The sequence below is a fragment of the Callionymus lyra genome, chromosome 1 (assembly GCF_982586985.1).
Source record: "Callionymus lyra chromosome 1, fCalLyr1.hap1.1, whole genome shotgun sequence".
Taxonomy (NCBI): domain Eukaryota; kingdom Metazoa; phylum Chordata; class Actinopteri; order Syngnathiformes; family Callionymidae; genus Callionymus; species Callionymus lyra.
This window is the reverse complement of record NC_141818.1, coordinates 12,073,547-12,094,038: the sequence shown is the minus strand read 5'-3', so window position 1 is coordinate 12,094,038 and position 20,492 is coordinate 12,073,547. Positions and strand designations below refer to the sequence as shown.

At 38.8% G+C, this 20,492-nt stretch overlaps 2 protein-coding genes across 2 annotated transcripts; one reads left to right on the top strand and one right to left on the bottom strand.

The window, feature by feature from the left end:
* Positions 1 to 2,747: 2,747 nt before the first annotated feature.
* On the bottom strand, positions 2,748 to 15,943 carry lnpep (leucyl/cystinyl aminopeptidase). The gene is made up of 22 exons (XM_087793934.1): positions 15,622 to 15,943; positions 13,453 to 13,550; positions 12,930 to 13,132; positions 12,224 to 12,335; positions 11,740 to 11,997; positions 11,322 to 11,512; positions 11,039 to 11,177; positions 10,748 to 10,882; positions 10,048 to 10,168; positions 9,812 to 9,963; positions 9,632 to 9,745; positions 9,431 to 9,562; positions 8,571 to 8,705; positions 8,335 to 8,498; positions 8,174 to 8,262; positions 7,929 to 8,112; positions 7,486 to 7,642; positions 5,298 to 5,482; positions 5,059 to 5,220; positions 4,850 to 4,990; positions 4,704 to 4,785; positions 2,748 to 4,503 (listed from the first exon to the last, which is right to left on the bottom strand). The coding sequence occupies exons 1-22, from the start codon at positions 15,647 to 15,649 to the stop codon at positions 4,372 to 4,374; spliced, it is 3,114 nt and encodes a 1,037-aa protein (XP_087650060.1). The 5' UTR covers positions 15,650 to 15,943; the 3' UTR covers positions 2,748 to 4,371.
* Positions 15,944 to 17,124: 1,181 nt separating this feature from the next.
* LOC148088010 (uncharacterized) lies at positions 17,125 to 20,466 on the top strand. The gene is made up of 5 exons (XM_087793922.1): positions 17,125 to 17,647; positions 18,566 to 18,874; positions 18,949 to 18,990; positions 19,057 to 19,162; positions 19,225 to 20,466. Coding segments are annotated over exons 1-5 (516 nt in total). The 5' UTR covers positions 17,125 to 17,589; the 3' UTR covers positions 19,226 to 20,466.
* The last annotated feature ends 26 nt before the right edge of the window (positions 20,467 to 20,492 follow it).

Genomic DNA, 20,492 nt, shown 5'->3' with positions numbered 1-20,492 from the left:
CACAGACCTCAGAGCCCGAGTTGGGGTGTAAGGCTGGATCAGATCAGTGATGGAAGGAGGAGTCTGACCATGAATAGATCTGAAAGTAAGAACCAGAATTTTAAAGTTGATCCTGAAAGAAACTGTAAGCGAGTGAAGAGTTTTAAGGATCGGAGAAATGTGAGTTCTTCTACTAGAGCGGGTCAGATTGTGTTGTGTGATTGGCTGAGACGGTTTAAACCTCCACAAGTCACACAAAAGTGTAATTACAGGCGTCAGTGAGAGTAGAAAAAGTTACAGTTATTGTAGAAAATATTAAATGCTTTTTATTAGAAAAAAAAAAAAAAGAAATCAAAGTTTCAACATTTGAAATGTTAAATTAAAATAATTAATATTATGATGACACTTATGTCATAACTCACAAGAGTTTTACCTTCTAGCTCAGCTCACCTTTATCTCTATTTTAACGCATACTGAGAATACCTGGCTTCACCTGCTGAAGTCACTATCTATTGAGGGCAAACATCTACCTTAACGGATAAAAAGCATCTTTTCTTTCATCTGGAATATTTCTCATTCCAAGTCTTATCAAGGTCAGTAGTTCCATGACATTCACTTTGTATATACTTTGTGAATTTATGTAAGAACTCAAACTCCATATTCCTCACGAGAATAAGAATAAATATCTTCTGTTGTCGTCACACGTCATACGTGTTCTGACATCATGCGTGTTAATCCCAGGACTCAGATATTGATGGTAAAATAAAACGCATGTTATACTCACTTGTTGATGACTCGGCAGGTCAGAGGCAGAGGAGTCGGTACAAGAATATGCCGGGAGGTCGTCCTTGATAAATAATTAGATCTGGTTCAGAAAAACATGGGACACACAAACATATGAGTCTCACCTTAAGACACAGAATCTCCTGAAGGCCTTCAGAGCGAAAGTTAAATCTCTTTGGAGAAGACATGGACAAGTCATCGTCATATCCAAGAGACTTCAGCTCAATCTTTGAGAATATGGAGAATGGAATAAAAAGCAAAAACTCACCAGTCAGTGACAGGTTGTGCGTCTTTCTGTGCAGATGCCTGGTGACCGTGAAGTCACGGGTCGCGATTATCGTCTAGCGCTGCTGATAAACCGTTTATTTCATAACAAATGACATGTCGTTTTTGGGCTTTATCGGCAGCATCTGTCTCATGAGCCCTGATGGACGGATGACACAAGGTCGGTGTGGAGGAATGCAAGGGCTGCGACGTCGATCCGTGTTGAAATGTTGGAAGAATGTTGGCGTGAAAAAAAGGAGGTGATGCTGAAGCTGTCGGACCATTTTTAAGTTCCTTTCTCATCGTAAAACTAAATGGTTCGAAAATATTAAGATATACAAGTAAGTAAGTAAGTAATTTATAGTTATAGAGCGCTTTTCTAGACCAGGGTCACAAAGCACTAAAAAATAATCAAAAATAATACTCAAAAAAATATATACTTAAAAGATCAAGAAAACACAGAGACAAACAGTCAAAATCAAGGAAAGGAAAGGAAAGCTTAGGAGCAACAGTCTGGAAGGATTTTGTTCCTCTGGTCCTGAACCGTGTTCAGGAACCATCAGTAGATTCTGGTCCACAGACCTCAGAGCCTGAGCTGGAGTGTAAGGCTGGATCAGATCACTGATGTAAGGAGGAGTCTGACCATGAATAGATCTGAAAGTTAGAACCAGAAAGTTGATCCTGAAAGAAACTGGAAGCCAGTGATGTGAGTTCTTCTACTAGAGCGGGTCAGAATTCTCGCTGCAGATTTTTGTATTAACTGCAGGCGAGGTTATAAGGTAAAGGGGGCAGAAGACCCCCATGAGAATTGAAAGTAGTTACATTTGAATTCAATTTAAACCACATGTATCACATACTAAGTGAGTTAATTTCGGCTCTTCCCGTGAGGCGGCCCAATAGGAGGCGGACGACCAATTAAAATAGATCCAATTTCAATGGTTCGCTTCCAGACTGGCTTCCTGTCCAGGGTGTCCCCCGCCACCTAAAGAAACTGGGATAGGCTCCAGCCCCCCCGAGATCCCTCCATAAGGGATTCGGCGGCACAGGAAAATGAATGATTTCAATCATTTCAGGTTCTTTTCGCCAATAGTAAGACCCATAATCCATCTAATTAACAGAATTCTTCATTTATATTTTGACCCCCTCCCCCCCTTGCTTAATATCCTTATTCAAGCAAACCTACAGACCTGTTCTAACCAGATGGCAGGTATTCAAGAAAGTATTGAAATCCTCAAAAAAAACACGTGTGTGACTTCAAGGTGCCTTTGAAGTTCAACGAAGCAGATCAAGATCAGATCTGGTCAATTATTTTTTAACAAAGTCTCCTTCACTATGAACAATAACTTTAGACGTCATTTTTGTGTGACATTTTCATCAATCATCAGTAGCTGATCTGTGAAAAACGAAAAATTCTTCAGGGAAAAATTACAAGAATCTTGTCTTGTTTAAGGTTATCAATCATCTTGACTTGTTTTCAGGAGTTCAAGAGTCATTGATTCATTGTCACTAAACCGGATTCCTAAATAGTTTAAAGTGACATTACTATCATTATTAATTTTCTTTTAAATTCATTTTTAATATATATAGAAATTTTTGAAATCCGTCTTGAGAAAAGACTTGTGAGCACAGAAAAATAAACACAATAAATCAATTAAAAAACAAAGACATTGATGTAAAATAATCATAAAAAAAAATTAAAAAAAACATAACAGAGACGTGGATTTGAGATTAAAAATATTTATTTCAAATGTCTTCACATCAGGAGTGGAACAACATCTGCCAGGGTTGAAGCCCATCAGTGCAAAACCAAGAGACGTGCGTGTCTTTCCGAGTCTTTCACGTCCAATTTCAAAACAAACCCCAGCAGAAAACAACATGTAAAGCAGACTTCACGGACTCTGGGTTTCCACTGGTCCATTATTCAAGGTCGCCTGAGGGACGAGTCCTGATCCGCACTGATCACAGCAGCAGATCTACTTCGAGCCTCTCCCAGATGACTAAGGTTCTCATCCCATCAAATAAGGGTTATTCTCTCATATTGTTCTGGTTAGACGGAAAGCCCAAATTCTCAAAAGAGCCTTGATGAGGATCAGCTCCTCTAAATCAGAGACCATGGTTTCTGAGGTGGAAAAAGGGGTGGATTGGGTTTCCCAGGATGGAGACAAGATCTGAAGGTACCGGAGGGAGTTGTTCCCGAATGAGGGAAGAGGCGAGAGCGTGTGTGTTGAACAAGCTGAGCTAAAAGACAAATCTCTTCATATAGTGGTCGATCTACTGTGGTTTTCAGAACCAAAAACAAGGATTTCCACTCGTGACAACAAAACTAATAAAACAAAACAGAATTATTTCTGTTGAAAAACGTTTGTATTTTTGGAATTGGATCATTTCACCGAGAGTGGATTAAAACCAAGGGATAAAATGATTATTTAAAAGGTACCGTTGAGCTTTGAAAACCAGCAGATGCGTGGCTCCTCTACGGTGTGCAAGTGATTGGCTGGTTTGAGTTGAAGGTAAAATATGGACCGGCTTCACGACTGGTGTCGACAGAACTACCTGAAGAGTGAGAGAACTCTGTAACGTGCTGGTTCGGGTGTTTCACCAAAAAGACAATTCTCCTGCTAACATGAACAATAATTTAACACATTTTTTTTGGAAAAGAAAAAAAAAGAAAAAAAAAAAACTCTTTTGGAAAAAGTTTGTAATAAATAAGTCACTTCTCGTTCGTGTTAGCAGCTCCAGCGTCAGCCTCTCCAGGTATAGAGTCAAAAATCTTTTCTATTTTACATTTATGTACAGAGGAGACGGAGCTTCTTCGAAACACCGGGATGAAGATTCAAACTTTTATAAACAGCGGAGGGAACGTGCGCAGGCGTTATTTACACTAAAAGAGATTAAATGTAAAAATAGAGGAGTGGTCCAGGGGCTGAACCGGCGCCACTTCTAAAAAGCCCGAGGACGCCATCTAGTGTACACAGTGGGAAGGTTCGTCAGTACATTCAGTAGGAGTTTGGTTTTCGAAGCGATTCAAGCCTTCACAAAGAAAAGTACCGTCATCGGCGTTTGGGTTGAAGCTCGGGATACAAAGGTGAAGAAGCGGTGGCGTCAGGAGTGTTTAAGCTCTAAAGCATGATTGTCGGCGGCGTAACGTGAGTCGAAGTCCTTCTAAACCCAGCTTCATGATCAGAACCAACCTGAGGGAACCACGGAGACTTCCGGGTCTTGGTGTAAATCCAGCCTGAATAGAAACGGTGGTGGTGGTTGTACTTGGTTCAGGAGTCCCTTGAGTAGTGCAAACGTCGCTGTGGTGAGGACGACGGGAGGAGAACCTGCTGGAGGGCGTCTCTACTAGAGCCACTTCATCAGCGACGGGACGTTCCTCTGCATCCAGCGCTGGTTCAGCTTGATGGTCTCACTGGCTTCCTGGACGCTTCGCATCTGAGAGCCGCGCTCCTTCAGACTGGAGAAGAAGTTCTCCACCTGGGAAAGAAGGAAATGGTTCATCTCTGAAGGGAGTTAACGTACAGACGTTTGAACAACACCAGGACAAGGAACTTGACTTTAACCTGTTTTTAAGTGATAGATTTCTCGGTAAAAAATATTTAAATGGAACAAAAGTAATCATTAAAATTTGATGCGACAAATAGATCAACCATCGGGGAATAGAACCAACAACCTACTTGGTTGAGGTGGGACTGAGTGGAGAACTGGGACGTGGTGGACTTCACGATGCTCTGGATGGCAAAAGAGCCGACGTGGAACCTGGACGAGCGACGGTCGAGTTAGTGACAATGTTGGGTGGATCTAAACTTAACCGTCGACTCACTTCGCCAGCAGCTGATCCCAGTTTTCCTGGACGAAGTCCCACACGAACAAGTATCCTGCGAACCCTCTACACACAGCGTTGATGACCAGGGGAAGCTCCTGAGTCTGGATCAGGTTCCCCTTCAGGCCGGCCTTCAGCATCCTGGTAGGAGGAGAGAGAGAGAGAGAGAGAGTCAGGACATGTGGATGGGCTTGGAACTCTTGACCCACCAGGCGATGCTGCGGGTGTCCTGGGTGGCGGCGAGTCCCAGCAGCATCTGCCTCTTCTCCGCGTCGTAGGTGGCCTGAGAATACATGGTGAGCAGAGTGGTCCAGTCCTCTCTGGACTGAGCAGCCACGGAGAAGACGACTCTCTGGAGATCTCCTGGAATCCTGCAGGAGAGACGGCAACATGTAGAAGTCAACACAGTCCTCAGCAGATCCATCGATCCGTGCATCCGCTCACGTACCTGAAGGTTCCGTTGGACTCCACGAACTGCTTGAACAGATCTCTGGCCTGCTGAGTGCACTTCTCGTCCTCCAGGTGACAAGCCGTCTCCAGCAGAGCCGAGCGCAGCTCCTGCTTAGAGACGCTCTCCTCGTCCAGCCACGTCTGCTGGTGCATCAGAGGACCGAAGTGCGACATGATGTACGCCTGTCCAGGTAACAAAACTTTATTTAAAATTTTCCTGACACACATACGTAGGTAGTACACAAAAATGATGAGATAATTAAAAATAATATATCTTCAAAAAAGCAAGAAATAGAAACCATTGCCATTGAACTAAATATAAGCTAAAATTTTAATTTCATGAATGTTTGGTTTAATTATTTTCAAGTACAGAATAAAATTGTACATATGCTATTAAAAGTATAGTTGAATTGCATAGCTTGATTTTTAAACAATTAAAATGAACATTGTTAGAACTATTATACCAACATTTCTATATTGAATTTAATGGCTAGGATTAAAAAATATGTTAAATGAAGATTATAATTATTGGAATAAGAATATAATTTTGAAATTATTGGAATAAGAATATCATTTTGAAAATATTATTTAATTATTATTATAGCAGTATCAAATAATAGTCCATTTCAATCGTTAAAAATAATTACCCTTCAATATACAATTTAATAAAAAAAAGGTTGAAAAAAAAAATGCAACAATTTTTCAACAAAATTTAAATTATATTTATTTTTATTAAGCTAAATTGAACCATTCAATATTCTGATCAAACTTATATACTTCTTTGTGTAGCATTTCTAAATTATCACTTTTATTGCAGCCACAGAAACACAGTCCAAGGGCCGAATGTTGGTCACACTTTGCTTTAGATAAACTCAACAGACGTATGTGAGAATTCTGTGGGAGAAACATTTAAAAAGAGCAACATTATTATATTTATTACTAGTTCGGTTTTGTTTGTATAAAGACTTGTGCGCCCCCTGCCAGTCAAACCACGAAAATACATGCGAGCCAACACAAACAAAGCTATTTTGGTGAAGTCTCAGGGATCACTGCCTGCACTTATTAGATATTTACCACTTTATACTTTTAATAAATCCTTTAAAAACATGATCAATGTCCACCGCAGACTCCTGGCCTTTGGCAAGGGCAGGAAATGTCGACTTACAATAACCTCTCTCTAAATAAGAGCCACATGTTGAAATAATGGCAATGATTGGTTGAATTTAATTATTGTCATGCGGTTCATTCAAAGTTTAGAAACCTCTTCATACCTGCCGAGAGTAAATAGCATTTTAGCTGAACAAATAATCAAAGTTACTTCAATTAATTATTATTTTTTAAACTTCAGAATCATTCTTTTTATTGCCATTTTTCACCACCAAATACTCATTTCTTTTGGGAATTGTGTGCAAAGATTAAACATGAAATAAAATCGAAAATAAAAGTAAGAGTTTATAAGTGTGGACGACATGTCAATCAAATAATCTACACAGAACAATATTGTTAAAATACTACTTGCTTGAATTCCCTGGATTTTTCCACCAAATTATTTGTGCATAGTTAATTTTTGGATTTAAATTTATAAATAAAACACCGTTAATGTTAAATAACTATACTGTACTAGAATGAAATCCAAATTAATTGTGGCATAGTTAAATTTTCCCCGATTTAGTCTTTGTGGTCTGAGAAAGGCGCTTTACAAATAATAATTACTTGAGAAGTTGCGAGTGAAGACGTTTTTATTTGTTCAGGCTTTCCCTTGATTTTCTGGAACTCCTGTTGTGTTCTCAGTTTTATCTTGTACTTTAAAGTATATACTTTATTGAATATTGTATTGATTGTTTAAGCGCTTTATGACCCTGGTCTGGAAAAGCGCTATATAAATACAAATTACTTACTTACTTACTTTGTGACCCTGGTCTCGAAAAGCGCTATATAAATAAATATTACTTACTTACTTATACGGTAATGGTTTTTGATGCACTTACAACAACTGACCAATAGATGGCAGTGTGACACGCTAACAACCATTATAATGGCAACGTTGAGATTCGTGCATATAGGAAATACTTTATTCTGTTTAGCATGAGATCGTGAACAGAAACAAGATCTGTCCACACACTAGACATCCTCGCATTCTTCTACAAACAATGCCGGGATTGTGACTCAAGTGCAGACACGAGTACCTTCATGCGGCTCACGAGCGCCTGGTCTTGACGTTTGTCCAGCAGTTGAAAGATTCTGCCGAGCTGCAGCAAGGCCTCGGTCACGGGACTGGTGGCCGTCTCCTTGCTCATGTAGTTCAGGAGCTGGAGGACGTGACGGAAACTCACGCGTCCGAGTCTGAGAGAAAGAGGACAGGAATCAGTTATTTAAGATGATGCTTAACTAGCACTTCGAGCTGAAGAGCTACAGGACAGAACCAGCTGGAAAAAAACAAATCATTTAATGATAATCGAATCTGTTTGAATGCATTAGTAACAACAACGAGGACTTGTGTGAGCAGCTGCTCTTAAATCAAAGCACATGACAATTGACTCCATGCAGTCAATTTGTCGTAACTTGAAACAAATCTTCTGAAAAACATGAAGAATTGAAGGACCATCTCATTCAGGGGAGTGTGGTCTACCTGGAGAGAGCGAAGATGTTATGGATGAGTGACGCCCGATCCTCTGGCGTGAGGACGTCCACGTCCTTGGACAGGGCCGCCATGAGGGCGAGCCAGCCGTCCTGTCCGTAGTCCACGATGTAGAAACCCGAGTTCATGTAGTTGAGCTTCAGCCACTTGACGCTCTCGGGCACCTTCAGAGACGCTGCAACAGCACAGAGTTCAGAACCTGCGGAGGCTCAACGACGAGGAGACGCCGCTTTTACCCGACTTGGTCTTGAGGGTGAAGACTTGTCGGCAGCTGACGTTCAGGCTGCAGCTGTCGTTCACGTACGTCACAGGAATATTCCAGAGGCTGCAGAGGAAGAGCGGCGTCAGACACGGCGTGTCGACAACATGCTGGAGGAGACCATGAGTTTAAAAACACCTGCTGGATTGTGTGTCGTTGTCAGACGTGCTCAGCCGGAAGTGCTCCTGAGTGAAGTTCACCTGGTCACCTTTTCGGCTGATGGTGACCAGAGGGAAACCCTTCTGCGACGTCCACGACGTCATCATCTCGGACACGTTCTGGTGTTGCCCCGAAACATCCACCTGAGGTGGACAGAAGTGAACCCCGAAATGTTCAGCAGCGGAAAGTGTTGAGAGCAGCTACGACGCACGTACCTGTGTGAGGCAGTTCCACAGGTCGTTCGTCTCCGTGTTCATCCCGCTGAACTGATTCAGGTAGTGGATTATTCCCTTGCGGAATTGTTGTTCTCCGGACAGAGAGGCTTTGAGCATGAGGAGAACAGACGCCCCCTGCAGGACAGACATAGGTCAGCACTGAAACTGGAGAAGGTGAAAATATGGAAGAATCTCAGTGGCATCAGAATATTGAATTGTTGGATTGAACATTTCAAATGTTGAAACTTTGATTAAAATGGTTGTTTTTTCAGTATTGAATTACAGTAAAATACAGTATTTGTTAAATGATAACTATATTTAACTGTTTAAATTGTTTTCTTTTTTAATAAATACAGTTTTAAAAAAAGTTTAAAAATGTATTTAATTATTTAGTTAAATGTTTTTATTCAAATAATTTAGTTTTTTCTTATTCAATATAAGAATTTGGAATAATAGTGAATAATCATTTTTATATTCTGACACTATTAAGGTCATTATTGAATTTATTTATTTAACTTTGGAAATGGAAAATAAAATCCAGTTCAGAAAAAAATACAATTATTTAAAAAAAAAAATCTTAAAATTCAATTATTTTGAAAAAGAAAAAGCCAAATTCAACCTTTCAATAGACTTAAAAAAATAAAATAAAACAAGCTCAACCTTTAAACATACATGTTTCTAAATACAAATAATCAATAGAAAACAAATGCAGTGTTTCAGAATAGAAAATATTAAATTAAATTATTTAAAAATACTTGTCTGCTTAAAAATTAAACATTTTTACATGACATTTTAAATCCAACCATTCAATATTCTGATCTTCCCGTTATACTTCCATGTGTAAGGAAGTAAAGTTCCACCTTCTCGTAGGAGACGGAGTCAAACATCTCCTCCACTTGTTCAGGTGTGTTCACCTCCGTCGACACGGCATGAGAAGAGTCCAGTGCATCTTTGTCCATAGCTCTGAATCTGACTGCTAGAAACAAGTTACCCTGGAAACACAAATTAACGTCACAAAAAGAAATCCATAACTGCCTTTCCATCCACCGTTTTCCACTCACGATGTCCAGCTTCGGCAGGACCGTCTGCAGGGACGTGTACTGCATGAAAGTGGCGAACCCTTCGTTCAGCCACAGGTCGTTCCACCAGCTCATCGTCACCAAGTTCCCGAACCACTGGGTGGCACAGAAACTTCCGCATTAGCTTCAAGATTGAGTGAAGAACCAGGTGAGCAGAAGTACCTGGTGAGCCAGCTCATGCGCCACGACCGAGGCCACGACTTGCTTCTCCATCGAGGACGACTGCTGTCCCACCAGCAGACTGGTCTCCCGGAATGTTATCAGACCCCAGTTCTCCATCGCTCCGGCCAGGAAGTCGGGAATAGCGACCAAGTCTGACGGAGCAGTAAAAAGAACATTCGTTGTTCAATAAGGAATTGAAAATTGAATTGAGAATATATATACTTTTAAATACAGACCCAGCTTTTTGAGGGGATAGGGAATTTCAAAGAAGTTATTGTAGAACTCCAACAACTTAGCTGCAGTTTCGAGGGCGTACTGAGTGTGATTCTTCTTCTCTGGGATGGCGTACACAGACACCTGAAATACAAATACTATAGTGAAATACTCAATACGATAAGTCATTTTCAATCATTTAAATTAAATACTTAAACTACCATTGTATCATAAATTAACAAATGAGAACTTTCAGGCTCACTAAACTGACACAAACACATTAATAAAATAGAAAAGCACTTTGAGAGCGCAGACCCCTGTCAAGCAACTTATTTTCTGAGCCAATGTTTTTGGTCTTCATTTATCTTCTCCATACAATTTGAAACGGCTTCAGCATTTGAAATATCAAAGGTTAAATTGTAATAAAATGAGACAGCAGGTGGCGCTAGCATTCATATAACTAGCACAACCCAGTAGAAACAATGGTGGGCAAGACAGCTGTAGCGGTTTAGACACGACTGGATCTAGTTTCTAACCTGGAGTTAAATTTACAAAACTGTTCCTTCTTGTATTTTCGTTAGTAAATAGTTTTAGCTAAATACATGTTGATTTACATATACAGACAGATGAATGGCGGCAACAAATAACCTTCCAGGCAACTATTAAAATCATGTCCATGAGTAAGACTAAAGTACTTGGAAGGTGAAGCAGCCTCAGACCCACCAGTGTGTCGGAGACGTTGGTGCTGACCGGCGTGAAGTTGCCGACAATGAAGGCCACCAGGTACGTGCTCATGTTGACGCTCGACTTCTCAAACTCATCCTGCACCAGTCCGTTCGAGAGCTTGATGGTTTTAGCCTGGCGTAGAAATGAGAGGAATGAATTGTTCATTTCACTACAGAAAAGAGATTTGGTTCATTGTATTTCTCTAGAGTTAGAACAAATACAACAAATGATAAACTGTAGTAATTACAAATAACAAAGGCATGAGTCGGTTATAAAGAGTAGAAGTACCTTTGGCATGTTGGAAAGAGACATATAATCAGGTCTTCTCTGGAGTTTAATTAAAAACGTGGCTTTAAACGAGGGCTCGTCGAAACATGGGAAGGCTTTTCTTGCAGACAGCGGCTCAAACTGGGTCGCAGCAAGAACCCTGGAAGAAACAAAACTTTATTTAAAAATGGACCATTATTTGGTTCGGAAATTTGTATTAGATTTAATTTTTATTCGTGAAGCATCAGACGAAGGTTCACACGTAGCACCAACACAAAAACTGAAGATAAACAAAGAGATGAACCTTTTTGTTCCGTCCTTATCTGTGTAGGAGCTGTTGTAGAAGCCGTCGTAGCTGGTCGACAGATACGCCACATATTCCAGAGTCAAAACACAACGCTGTCCGGTCTTAAGCTCTTCAGGGAACTTGATAGCGATTTGCTGTTTGGGTTTGTACACAAGCACACTCACTTCACCGGGACGCTCGTCGTCCACCTGCAGAACAAACACAACTCTTTTTTTAATGATTACATTTAATAAATAATCATCAAAGACTAGGTAGAGTTCTTGATAATGACAGATCTTCTATGAAGTTGTCTCGCCTATAGACGATCAGAATTCGTCTGGCCACAAACACCAAGGTAAAACTTCAAAAGTTTAAGTTGGATTCCTGGGAATTCTGAAATCCAGAAGATCATTTATGCGTTTCTTGTGTCGCTCACCTGAAACGTAGCTTTGGTGAAATTGTGATTGGCGCTGTGGAGGACGACGCGCTTGGTGTTGTGCAGGACGAGCAGATTTATCACTGTGCGACCGCTGAAGGTCATGAGGTCAAAGTCGGGGCTCAAGGTGAGATCGTAGGCGAGCGGACGAATGCTGCGAGGAAGACGGAACTCCGCCCACGGGAAGAGCTGTCCGTTGGAGGCTATGGGGTAGACGGTTTCCACAGGAGATGTGCTGTTCGGTTTACGGCAACCCGCCTGACGGAGAAAGGATGTACTTTCAGAAGGTGTTACTTCATTTCTCAATAAGAAAAAACTAATAAAATACTACTTAAGGATCCAGAGGAAGCACATATGGAAACTGGGGTTAAGTAAGATCTTAAATATACATTTAAAAAACCTTTACGCATCATTTATTTTAGGAAGCAATTCGCACCTGGGATCGACTAAACCGACTGCTCAGTTCTCAGTAAGCGTTACTTGCCTTAGTGAAGGTGCATCCAGGCAGGAAGTACAGTACCATGGTCATAGAGGCCAGAATCACCCAGAACAAAACACAAACAACCATGGTGCGGGCTGAGGGTTTTGAACAGGAGCTGGGAAGAGAAAAGAGAGCGCACGTAATTCTCTTGTCTTGTTGACACTGAATACAAAGAATGCCACATCAATGACAATGGATGGATCAAAGGTAGTACGGGTCCAAATCTTTTAGCCCCTTCTGTGGTTGGGTTTGACGTGGACCAAACCAAAATGTATATTTAAATAACAGGAAGTTGGAGTCTGATTTTAACATTGTCTTTTCATTCTCAGAGACTCTATCTTAATTATCTGTGTTTGACCTTGACCAAACAAACACCAATTTAAGATCTACAATTTATTTGTATCTCTATAGGTCAAGAACTTAAATGATCTTTGACTTTGAGAAGAATCATCTTGCAGGCCATATAAAGTGACTTATATTTGACGGATCCAACATTGAAAAATGACAGATTTGGACCCGGGACAATGAGTAAAGGGCTAGAAGGATGGACATGCCACATATCATTTTAAATTGTGCTTCTGGTCAGATTGTCTGGAAATAACAAGTCTGTACGTAATGAGATTGATCCTCAACACTTTTTGTTGCAAGATGAAAGAACACGCGTTGAACTTGAATACTGGACAGAGTAGTTTCCATTTCAAATCATTACCTGGGTGGAGGTTGTCTGGTGTAAGGTGAAGAGTTGCTTCTGTGCGCAGCACTGCGGTTCATGAAGGACATGCCCAAAAGACGGGCGGAGGACTCGCAGTCGTCCTCCTCCTCGTCCATCTCGTTCTCGCCAAGGCCTCGCACCAGCAACCTTGAGCTGCGTGGCTCATACGACGTCTCGTCTGGGTCCAAGGTCGTGAATGTCTGCGAGTAAACACAGAAACATTGTTATCCGGGTTCTTGGAATGTGGCTTGTATTTTGGTGCAAAACACGAGGAGGAAAATCTGAAGAATCAAACAATAGAATTTATATTTCATCATGTGGAAAGAATCGTCCCGTAACTAGAGCTCAGTTACATCTTTTAGCTCGTAAACAATTTTTATGATTGACTTTATCCAGGCAGAGCAGAGGAAGAGAAAGTAAAAGGGCACAGAAGCAGAAAAAGGGAGGGATTTAACAACAGAACATTTAAAGAAAGGAAGACAAAAATCTATCTACTTTGGCTTTAACATGAAGGACATACCGGGAACGTTGACGTCGAGTCTTTGGCGAGATCCACAACATCAGGCTCTTCTTCAAACATGCTGTTCTCTATCATGTTCCTCGGCAGGTTGGCTCGCTCTATAAGTCAGAAGAAAGTGAGGATTTAATACGGTTCAGTTTCCTGCCTTCATTTTGTTATTGTTAATATTGTCAGGTTTTAAACAGCCGAGGATAGCAAATCTATTTTTTTAAAGAACATAATTCAAACCGATGAAAGAGTTTAACATAAAAGACAAGTATGTCGAGAGCACCTCAGGATCTAAAAAAAAAAAAAAGGGGTTGTTCATGAGACATGAAGAGAGAATTGTTTCCAATTATCTGTCGGACAAAAGTCTAGATAAATTAACGGACCATCCTCCATCAGCAAAAACAGAAGGAAGAAAACAAGTTAAAGTGAATTTATTCATACGAGTCTCAGTTTGTCAGATCGCATCAGTTTACAACATCTGTGATTCACAGTCAATTGTGCATTTCTTTTTTCAGCCCCTTATTCTTGCTTTTTCTTGCCCATCAAACGTGAAAAGTCTTTGTTAATTATGTTGTTGTTATTGTTAATTTTTTGTTGTTATTTAGGTTGAGGTCAACGTTCAATGTTGAAAGAGGTAACTTCTTAAATCTATTTCAGCAACACAATTTAATAATATGCATCTTTACAATGCGTATTGTTGCATATCTATTTTAACTAAGAAACACATCATAGTGCAGTTAATCGTTTTGTTCAACAGCAAACAAGCTGCAGTCTCTTTCTCATTTGAAATGCAGTTCTGAACCGGTATAACAAGATTCTTAAAAATGTTCTAGACCAACCAAAAGAAAAAAAAAATCCCTGACAATAAAAAAACCACAGACTATGCACAAGTTCAAAGTGTCACAAGATCTAGTCACATGGTGCCGAGCAGGTCACTAGACCAGACTTCTCTTTTTACAAAAAAACGCCGACACAAGCATTAGGAAGAGAAGTTCCGTTTTATGAGCCGATTTTTACCTCATACAACACCACCACTTCCTCAATTCGGAGACAATCATGGATGTCCCAACTTCCTGATTCAATAATGAGTAACGCGGTGAAACCCTGTGAAAGTGAGCGTCTGCGGTGCTGCCTCTCATTACAGCTCGGATCCAAACATCTGCTTCACTCTTGCTCTATATGAAAATTCCACTTTCAAATTTAGCAATGAGCGGTACAGACAATAATATGACACTTTATCCGGCTTTAGCGTAACATTCATTTGATTGTCTACTTACGTTCTATTTTTATTCACATAATAAATTATTGATGATTTCTGTTTTGTGGATACAATTTGCAGCAGATGGACTAGACAAGGTTTTACCATCTCCTTTATTGACAGTTTATAAATGAATAAAGGATGTGTTTTGTGGTTTTATTTCAATGAAAAACACATCTTAAAAATGAGATGATTATAGGTTTTCACCACGAGTTAGTAGCAGTATTGTATAGCAGTAGCTATATCGTTTACACATGTGTGTCAACTTTGTGAGTCACTTGTCACTTGTCACTTGTCTACTGACTCCTTTAAGAAACATCTTAAGACGTTTCTATTTGTTCAGGCTTTTCCTTGATATTCTGGAACTCCTGTGTTGTTCTCAGTATTATCTTGATCTTTAAAGTATGTACTTTTTTGAGTATTGTTTTGATTGTTAAAGCGCTTTGTGACCCTGGTCTGGAAAAGCGCTATATAAATAAATATTACTTACTTACTTATAAAGATAGATAGAACTTTATTGATCCCTCTGGAGGTCTCCTAGTGTATAAAAGATAATTTTATTGAGATATGCATGTGGGCTGACACAAACCCCTACTGTTTATGCAACAGCTCCATGTTTCATATCAACAAACGCAGACAACTAACATCAATAAAGATTTACTATGTTGTCCTTCCTTCAACAGTCACGCCTTATCAGGCTGTCGCAAAGCAAACACACAGCAGATAAGTGTGCTCAACTTTCTGCCATCCTTTTATGTGACATTTTAGTGACACATCGGCAGCGAAATTCCTCCCTAAAAAGAAGATCTAAAGCAGCATCAACATGTTGTCCTCGAGCTAATGTCACCGTCAGTCAGATCACGAGCCGTCAGTCATTAGCCGGCCTGCTAAAGCTAGCATCTCAACGTCGTCATCGTTCTTACCTGCACTGGTGCTGTCGAATGGATCCATGGCTGGGGTTGTTTTTTTTGTTCTGGACCCAGAAGACTTGTCGTTTCAGACGCTTTCTATTTTTTTTCTAAAACGCTCTGCTATCAGATCAAACGCACACTGCCCTCAGTCGTTAGCTAGCGACTAGCTAGCTCACAACTTCTGACACAGAAAGGCAAACAATGGGAACACATTCCGCTCACGATTTAACGCCATACGAGGGTCCGAGAGAGAGACAGACCCTCACGAGAACATTCCGAATCCACACGAGGATCTCCAGAGAGACACTTGTACACACACTGTCGGCAAAACTAAATTGACTCTTTACTTCCTCTCCCAGTTGTTGACAGCTCCCGGAATCCTTCCATCCGATTGGGTGAGATGGAAAAGGGGGCGGGGCTTAGCGGGGCTTTATTAAATCAACGCAGCTACTGAATCTATTGACATTTGTGTCTGTGTTGAAACACGTGCTTCATCATGTCACATTGTTGATGAATACAAAATAATCTAATAAAAAAAATTAAAACATCTGTTTAATAAAAGTAAAAGCAGGAGTCATTTTTTATGCTGACTAAATTAGGTAGGCGTCGAATAAATATCATGTAATTTATTATTTTTATTAACATTTAAATTTAAATTATTAAATTTAAATTATTAAGGCTAATGACTGACGGCTCATTAGCCTTAATAATTTTACTTATTAAATTTAAATTATTAAATTATATTATATTATATTATAAAGCATTAACTTTGTTTTTTGTTTATATTCTGTTTATTAGTTGATTATTTAAGTGTTTTGATTATTTATTTCTTCTTGTTGGTTATTTATTATTATTTATTATTTAATGTCTTAATTCATTTCTTTAATTGTTAAGTCTTTGATTGTTTTAGGTGTTTAGTGTCTGTTGTTAAGTCCTTTCAACCGTATTCATGTTTTTCACGTGTTGCATCATGGGTCAGAGAGGACCACAATTCCATTTATAGTGTATGTCTTAATACATGCATATTTGACAATAAAAATAACTTGACTTTACTTAACTTAAAAAAGAAACAAAATAAAATAATTACATAGAGGACATATATAACACAGTGACGTGTGGTAAAGGTTAATGGTTGGTGAGGCACTGACTCAAGTATATAAACCCAAAAGGGAAACTTATTTACCGTATTTACCGTAAAGTTTAGAGAGAACTCTCCCGATTTAAGTTTTTAAGAGTGAAGAATCCCGAGCGACGGCTAAGTGGTTGTTTTTGTTTATGTATTTTTTGTGGGTAACAAATGCATGAGGAAAGAAAAACATCTCTTTAAAAAAGTTGCACCCATATAAAAATATGTTTTTTATTTAACATTTTTAATATAGAAAAAGGGAATAAAAGGGGATGAATTCATAATTCAAGTAAATAAAAAAGGAAAATCTAAGAAAATAAGTGACAAAAATAATATTTAACACTACATCAGATATGATTGACAGCTCGGTTATTTAGATATAACAACTTAAAAACGTCCCTTTGTGTAGTATAATTCACTGCTTGAATGTGTGCACTTGTGTGTGTTTGTGTGTGTGTGTACAGCTGTGGGATTAGAGATGTTGTTTTTTTCGCACTCCAAACTGACATTTGCAGGTGTCCCTGTTTATCTGCTTATAGCGTGAGAGTGTGTGTGTGTGTGTGTGTGTGTGTGTGTGTGTGTGTGTTTGTGCGTGCGTGTGTGTGTGTGTGTGTGTGTGTGTGTTTGTGCGTGTGTGTGTGTGTGTGTGTGTGTGTGTGTGTGTGTGTGTTTGTGCGTGTGTGTGTGTGTGTGTGTGTGTGTGTGTGTGTGTGTGTGTGTGTGTGTGTGTGCGTGCGTGTGTGTGTGTGTGTGTGTGTGTGTGTGTGTGTGTGTGTGTGTGTGTGGGTGTGACACACCTCTCATGTCTCTCACAAAAACTTGTTAATCCATTAACTGTTTGTTCAAGTGAAGCCATGTGGGAAACATCCCGGTGTCTGTTGTACCTGCCAATCATCTATTTGTCGTTCACAGGTAAGTTTAGAATATTTTGTTTTCTTAATATGTGTCTCTTATCTTTACAGTTCATTTAAGTCATAATGCTGTTGTTTTGTTGTTGTATGATTAATTTGGAGGAAATTTTATTAAAGTTAAAAAATAAAATATGTTTCATAAAGTAATAACAATGACTGGGATATGACATTTTAATTTTAATAAAATAAAAATTATAATACAACAAATGACTTATTATAATAACAAGAAATCTAAAAAATAAATACACACAGAAGTGATTGATCAATTAGTTTGGAGTTTACAGTGGAAACTTTGCACTTTTATTTAAATGCAAACAAAATTAAAATACCTTTCATTTTATATTTTTTTGTTGCAGACCTTTAGAAAGTCTGATGTCATAATCTCCCACTAGTGTAGCTTTTTATTTGTAAGCATTAAAGCGTATGTACGTTTTTTTTTCTTTAAAGAACAGTCCAAGAAAAAACAAAACAATTTTGAGCTTTGAAACGCGTTACCCATGATGCTTCACTCACGCGATCATTAGTTCCAGCCTATCACAAGATTGTTTTAAAGATAATATTTTAAGTCTTATAGTCATTTTTTTTCGCAAAGGCAGGTATATAAATATAACATTTTATTCACTAAAAGGCACAATATTTTGACTTAAAATTAAATTAAATTAGAAAATAAATTTTAAATATTTAAATATTATAAGAGAATTCAATTGTCAACAAATTAAATAGCAAAAAAATATAATTTGATTAAAATAATGATGAAATACTTTGACTTATAGTGTAACTAAATGTTTCACTTCTTCCCAGGAAAGTATCTTTAATTTACGTTGATCATGGTTGAGTTAAGATCTAATATATATTAAGTAATTTACTATGGACTCTGCTAACAAAACATAAAGTTCATGACTAGAGTTTTGTTCACCAGCGGTCAAAGGTCATGACCTGGCTTCCTTGGCTCCACCGGTGCACCTGTCAGGGGAACGTCTGGGCTGGACGCTGTTGGTGTGCGTGGTGAGAAACTTCAGGAGAGGTCACATGGAGGTCAGCTGGACGTCACCGTCGGTGGATCAACACATGGGTTCGACGTACAGCTCTGTAGTGAACCGGCAACACCGTGAACACGGCCCGGTGTCGGCCATCGCCGTCATGACCAACCACTGGCCGTCTTTCAGTTGCAACGTCCGCTATCACCGACACCCCCGAGCACGGAAGAAAAGTCGGACCATCTCCTCAGGTAGATCCACGTTTAATCTTTTTTTGTTGCATCGTACATCTGGTTATCCCTGACACGTTCTGTCAATCATCCAGGTGATGAAAGTCGAGTCTGCTCTCCGGAACCAGATGTAGGAGGTGAACCAACAACTGAATATAAATATGTTTTTATTGTATTATTCAAGTGTTTGTTTTAATCTCCAGACGTGGTCAGGATGACAAACATCATGAAGGTTCTGATCTTGAGGCTGCTTTTCTTCAAGAGTCTTGTGTTCAACACGCTGATCACATTATATGCTGTCGTGAAGTGGTGAGGCGCACATTTTTAGATCAAGTGATTTTACTTTTGACTCATCTTCGTTTTTTCTGTAGAATTCTGTGTTTCTCAACACTGAAGACAACCTTTGAAGATTCGCTCCTTGATGAACCTCTTGACACTCTTGTGATCCGGACTTCAAGTCAGGTCCAGCAGTCAGTGGGAAGACTGTGATCTCCAAGAGTAAAAGGGAAAAAAAACATTTTTTTCTTCGAGCTGCCAGAAACCCAGCTGGAAATCTTGGCGCCTTTCTGTCAGCAGGAGACACCAGGTGCTGCTGAAAGTGACGGTTTGTTGTAGTATCTGATCAGACGTGACCTCAGAAGAGGTTTGTACACGCCAGCAACACTCTTGAAACCATGTTTATTAGTTCATACTTTCCTCTAACCTTAAGTGTATACAACGGTACGACGCAGTATTAGGGCTTGTTATTAAGATATAAATACTATGAGATTAAAGTCGTATTTAACACTAATTTAGAGATTAAAGTGTCAAATATATTTTAAAATATCAAAATATATTGGATTTATTAAGAGATTAGAATAATATAAATGTACATTTATTATGAGTTTAAGAACTTTCACCTTGTTATAATTGAGCTGGAGGCATCATTATTTTTATAACACTTTCTACTCATAATAAATGTAATTTTTATACGGCTTAAGTTTGTTATAGATGTAATACCTACAACTTTAATCTCGTATAAAAATAAAATCAATATATAAGACTTTAATCTTGTAATACATTTTTAAAATATGATTTGAATCATCTTGTAATAGTAAGTAAGTAAGTAAATAATTTATATTTGTAGAGCGCTTCTCCAGACCAGGGTCACAAAGCGCTTAAACAATCAAAACAATACTCAAAAAAATATATGCTTAAAAGGTCAAGATAACAACAATAAGAACAACACATGAGTCTCAGAAAATCAGGGAAAAGCCTGAAAGAAAAATGTCTAATAGATGTGTTTTTATATAACTTGAATAAAGGTAATATTTCATATAGAAATTATATATATATATATATATATATATATATATATATGCATGTAATAAATACGACTTTTATCTTGTAATATATATTTTAAAATCATCTTTAAGTGGCCCTAATACTAGGTTGTCAGATCGGTATCATATATAGGTCAAATTATGTTTTTACTAGGGGAAAAAACAACTTGAACTGTTTAAATGAGAGAAGAGAAAAGTCTATTTCAAAAATGAATTGACTGTTTTTGTTTTTACTAATTCTGGAAAAAATAAAAAAAAATCATGTTTTGGAAGAATAAATATATAATGAAAGTAGTTGTCATCAGTCGTCCTCAGTT

Coding starts and splice junctions, on each gene's coding strand:
- lnpep (XM_087793934.1), bottom strand. CDS start 15,649: ATGGATCCATTCGACAGCACCAGTGCAG. Junction 5,483..7,485: donor CGCTCGTGAGCCGCATGAAG/GTACTCGTGTCT, acceptor TTACCTGGACAG/GCGTACATCATGTCGCACTT. Junction 5,221..5,297: donor GAGTCCAACGGAACCTTCAG/GTACGTGAGCGG, acceptor TCTCTCCTGCAG/GATTCCAGGAGATCTCCAGA.
- LOC148088010 (XM_087793922.1), top strand. CDS start 17,590: ATGTGGGAAACATCCCGGTGTCTGTTGTACCTGCCAATCATCTATTTG. Junction 17,648..18,565: donor CATCTATTTGTCGTTCACAG/GTAAGTTTAGAA, acceptor TTTGTTCACCAG/CGGTCAAAGGTCATGACCTG. Junction 18,875..18,948: donor AAGTCGGACCATCTCCTCAG/GTAGATCCACGT, acceptor TCAATCATCCAG/GTGATGAAAGTCGAGTCTGC.